Source organism: Asparagus officinalis, chromosome 1, assembly GCF_001876935.1.
Source record: "Asparagus officinalis chromosome 1, Aspof.V1, whole genome shotgun sequence".
NCBI classification, from domain to species: domain Eukaryota; kingdom Viridiplantae; phylum Streptophyta; class Magnoliopsida; order Asparagales; family Asparagaceae; genus Asparagus; species Asparagus officinalis.
In genome coordinates this window covers 128,794,962-128,799,961 of record NC_033794.1, presented here as the reverse complement: position 1 = coordinate 128,799,961, position 5,000 = coordinate 128,794,962, and the positions used below count along the sequence as shown (strand labels likewise).

Sequence of the window (5,000 nt, the reverse complement as noted above, 5' to 3'; positions counted from 1 at the left end):
AAATTAGGAAGCTTCCCCAAATCTGCAGCATTCTCTAAATTTTTAGAGGAAAAAAGAGATTCTTCAAAATGGAGAAGTTGTTGAAGTTGGTGTAAAAATAATTTGAAGAATATGACTTTTGCTTCCCCATTTTGAAGAAAATTTTGGAGAAGCTGTTGGAGATGCCCTTGCAAATTAGGAGAAACTATAGGGCATTTAAATGCTGTTCAGCCTTCTAAAATATTGAGCTGGTTCGGATAGTGATTTTATCAGAAAACCCGCATTCGACCCGTCAGTTTGAACCTCGTCGTCTCCTCGAACCCTAACATCCAAATTTCAATGAGAGAGGGGGTTTTGGGGGGTGTTTGTAAGAAAAATAGATTTGTCTTCCCCCACCCCCCTTCAGATTGCCCGTGGCCAGAATCGGACTCTGCAGGCAAATACGATGCGTGTGACGGTTGCCCAAATCAACAGATTTGTTCTTCTGCTCATGAAGACCTTGATTCTGGTAACAGTTCTTTTTTTAATTTTAAAATTTTTTGTTTGGGTGTGTGACACAGAAAATGGAGTTTCAGTGCAATTTGAGTAATTTCTGATATGGGTTTTGATTATATTTGGTGATGGATCCTGGCAGTTCATTATACTCTAAGCATGATATTGTTTAGCTGTATAGTTGTTGTTGGGATTTTCTAAAATTCTTCAAACATGATATTGCTAAAGTTGTATTCCCTGAAAAATAAGAAAATTATATATTGTCATAAAGTTTTAACTCCACAAGCATAATCTTTAGTCCTTTATTATGTAGAATTTTTTTCAACTCTGAAAGTATTTTGATTATTACAAGGGATCATTCTTAATTCTTTAAACATGATATCGCTAAACATTCATGGCTTAATCGTTATGATATTGATCTAGTTAATGAAAATTGGACTTCTTATTTTAAAGAAGAAGGCGAGCGTCTTGAATTGCATTTGGCTCCCGCAGATCTTCTCCTTTACCAAATTTATCCATGATTCTCAAGGATTTGAATGAGCATATTCAGTATGTAAAGACAGCGAAATTATCTTAAAATTTTGCATAAATTGAAGCAGTAGCGCAGAAGATATGATGACAGATAAGTTTGATTGATTTGGCCTGACCAAGAAGGCGAGGCGCCGATAGAAAGTATTTTACACATTCTAGAATAAAAACAAATGCTTTGCATCTGATCTCAATTCATTTGTTAAAATTCGTAAATATGTACTGATTAAATTCTTGTTATATTTTTTTCATGTAGATGGCATATCCAACTTAATGCCCATGTGGATGTTTTTTAAACTGCTGACATATCGGGAAACCACAATAAATAGGTAGCCCTAGTTTGTTTACTGATAATGACAAGAGCACTTTCTCTGCCCAACTCTCCTTTGCCCTAGTCGCCATGGAGTACCAAGTCGGCCTCCTCGACGTTGACTTGTGTGGGCCCAGCATCCCCAAAATGCTCGGGCTTGAAGGCCAAGACATCCACCAGGGCAACCTTGGCTGGTCACCCATCTATCTAGATTCCAACCTAGGTATCATGTCCATCGGGTTCATGCTTCCCAACCCCGACGATGCTGTGATATGGCAAGGGCCTCGTAAGAATGCCCTCTTCAAACGGTTCTTGAAGGACGTGGACTGGGGAGAGATAGACTACATTGTGATCGATACACCTCCAGGGACATCTGACGAGCATATCTCAGCCGTCCAATACGTCCAGACCACTGGAATTAACGGTGTGATCATCGTCACAACCCCACAGCAGGTCTCTCTAATTGATGTCCGGAAGGAGAGAAGCTTTTGCAAGACGGTAGGGTTACGAGTTTTGGGTGTGGTTGAGAACATGAGTGGATTGAGGCAGTCTGTTTCAGATTTCACGTTTGAGGAAGTGGGGAAGGATGGATTTGGGGGCTTGTTCGAAGGATTCGCTGAAGGATTCTTATTTGAAGATTAGATCGACAATATGGGTGAAACAAGCACATCGGGATCGTCTCTTACGAAGACGATACATAGTTTGAGCATCAATAACATGAAGATTGATGTTCCGAAGTTCGACGACAAGATTAATTTCGGATTGTGGAGGTGTCAGGTGATGGACGCCTTGGACGCTCAGAATTTGGAGGAGACTCTTGAGTTACAAGAGAAACCTGCCGAGATGGAAGCTAAGGTTTGGAAGAAGATGAATAGTAGGGCGTGTGGAGTTATTCGGTCATGCTTGACGCCGGATCTTATTTATGACGTGATGAACGAGACGTCGGCGAAGAAGATGTGGGAAACACTCAATGAAAAGTATCTTACTAAGAGCATTGAGAATCGGCTTCACTTGAAGAAGAGGTTTTACCAGTTCAAGATGAAGAGGGGAGTTTCCATTAGGGAGCATGTTAACAACTTCACAAAGCTACTTTCAGACATGGCCAATGTGGATATCATGGTTGAGGATGAAGACAAGGCTATGCTACTTTTGTGTTCATTGCCCGAGGATGATTATGGTATTTTTGTCCTAACTATGATTAATGGAAGAACTACTGTTAGTTACAAGGAGGTGACCTCAGCGTTAGTGAATTATGAGTTGAGGAAGAGTGTGGATGAGTCCTCCGAGAAGGCATCGGGAGATGCATTAGTAGTTCATGGCCGTGGTTCAAACCGAAGCAGGAGGTCGCAGTCTAGAGGTGCACATCGTGGGATTCGTAGGAATCAGTGTGCCTTTTGTAAAGAGGATGGACATTGGAAAGCTGAATGCCCAAAGTTAGATCGAGCCGAGAAGAATAAGGGGAAAGCTGTACAAGCTTCAGAGGTGAATGTTGTCAAGACTAGTGGTGACAATTCAGATTCGGATTCTTTGGGCTATTCGTTGTCTGCACTACCGTCAGTTTGTGTTGCCAACTCTACAGAGTGGATGTTGGATTCGGGTGCTTCATACCACGTTTGCCCTAGGAGGGATTGGTTCTCCAGCTTTTCAGAAGTTGGAAAGAGAGGATGTTGTGCTCATGGGTAATGGACATGCATGCTCTATTGGTGGTATTGGTACTGTTCGTATTCGGATGTATGACGGAGTGATTCAGGAGTTGGATGAAGTGAGGTTCGTTCCGCAATTGTCGAAGAACATCATTTCACTAGGAGCTTTGGTGGCATGTGGCTATAAAGTGACCTTGGTGGATGCACGTTTGAAGGTCACATCGGGGTCCATGATTGTGATGAAGGGCGTCAGAAGGAGCAATTTGTATTATTTACTTGGAAGCACGACGATTGATAGCGAGATGACGACTTCATCAGATTCGGCTAGACTGTGGCGTTGTTTGATGCTGGGTTATTTGATTGGTAATATCGTGCATAGGTTGTTGAGGAGTGCTATGACCTGCAGTTTGAAGTCCTGTGAACCCATTGGTATGAGCGAGAAGACCGAGATGGAGTTTGGCACTTCTATCCATCATTCGAGGGGTCTTCTGAGGGGTGTTCATTCAGGCATTCGGGGGCCTTCCAAGAGAGCATCATTGGGAGGTAATAGGTATGTGGTTTTCACAGTTGGGGATTGCTCTAGGCATTGGTGGGTTGCAACCAAGTCCCGTTGGTGTGAAGTCCTAGAAGCCCGTAACAAATGGAGGAAGTGTATTGGTAGAAAGGTGAAGGTACTTTAGTCTGATGTTAGAGGGAGGTACAAGAGGGACCTATTTCTGCATTTGTACCGAGCTAACGGCAATTGGAGACACTTTATTGGTGTGGAAACTTTGAGGCGACGTGACGAGATGGCAGATTTGGGGAGTTGTTCCTTGCTCGATGAGGATCGGCGTTTGATGTCGAGCATTGGCATTGGTGTGCAGGCTACGACATGTTTGAACCGTCTTATGTATAGGTTGCCGACTGCTGCATGTAGAGATATGAGATCTGGTGGAGCTGCTTCAGATTTTGGGTTGCGTCGGATGTTTGGCTACCCAGCACTTGGTCACATCGTGGATGTGAGATTTGATCCGATAGCACATTTGGGATTCAGAGGCGTGTTTGATTATCAGGTATTGGCTTCTGACTTTGTTCTGAGCAGGTATGTCACGTTTGACTCTCGGCAGGTGGAGAGTGGTGATCAGATCATTAGGACATCGCAGCGGGTGGAGAGTGATGCTACTCCACGTTGGGTGGAGACTCCAGATCATACTGCATTATTTGGGATTCCAGCTAATGTGACACAGATTAGGAATCATGCTGATTCGGATGCAGATGATAAGTTGATTGATTCGAGTGCAGCTGATAGATGTAGTCTGAATATGGTCATTGGTTCATCTCAGGTGGAGATGTTTGTATTGTTTAAGTTTGGGGCCATTGGAGGTGCTATCAGCCGTAGACTTGATCGTGATATTGGAGAAGGGTTGCGAACTCTTCTATTTGATTGACGTTGTTAGCGGCCATTTGGGTGAACTACGTTCGGCTTGATTCCTTGGGCAAGAGGATACGTAGGCAGTCTTTATGATGCAGCCGGGTTTGGATTTTGATGGGGGTGAGATCGATTTGGTGAGTAGATACCGATGTTTGGGTGAGTGTTCGTACTCCCATTTGGGTCTCGACTTGTGTGGATGGAGTCCGTTGTCATGAGTCCGTTGCCGTGGCGTACTAGATGCAACAAGTGAGACATTTGTTTTGGTTGATGTCGGCTCAGTTTTGGGAAAAACTTCGCCGAGGTGGAGAATTGTGAACCCACGTGAATGAATTCACGTGAAGAGCTGGGAAAACGTGTGAAGAGATGGAATTAAGTGTGGGGGCCACGTTGAGAAAGTGTGAAGAGATTTGTGAACGCGTGAATGGCAGACATGTGAGCATGTGAGCCGATTTCTCATGACCTCGGGCCCACTCGAAACACGTGAATGAAGCGGGCGTTTTTTGTGCGCAGCGGGATGGCCCACCCGAGTTTTTTGTTTGTGCTGATATAAATATCAACGCCTCATCAAACCTAGGTTGGCGTGCGAAGCGAGGTGGGTTAATTTTCGGCTGGAGGGAGCAAGGCCGGCAGGGTTTCT

General features: G+C 44.0%; 1 protein-coding gene across 1 annotated transcript in view; it reads left to right on the top strand.

Moving 5' to 3' along the window:
- The window catches only part of LOC109841641 (cytosolic Fe-S cluster assembly factor NBP35-like), a 5,933-nt gene continuing 1,188 nt past the window's right edge, over window positions 256-5,000 (top strand). Inside the window, exons 1-2 of the mRNA XM_020410592.1 lie at window positions 256-487; window positions 1,256-1,911. Coding sequence (XP_020266181.1) covers window positions 1,400-1,911 — 512 coding nt within the window. The 5' untranslated portion in view covers window positions 256-487; window positions 1,256-1,399. The remainder of the gene's footprint in view (window positions 488-1,255; window positions 1,912-5,000) is intronic.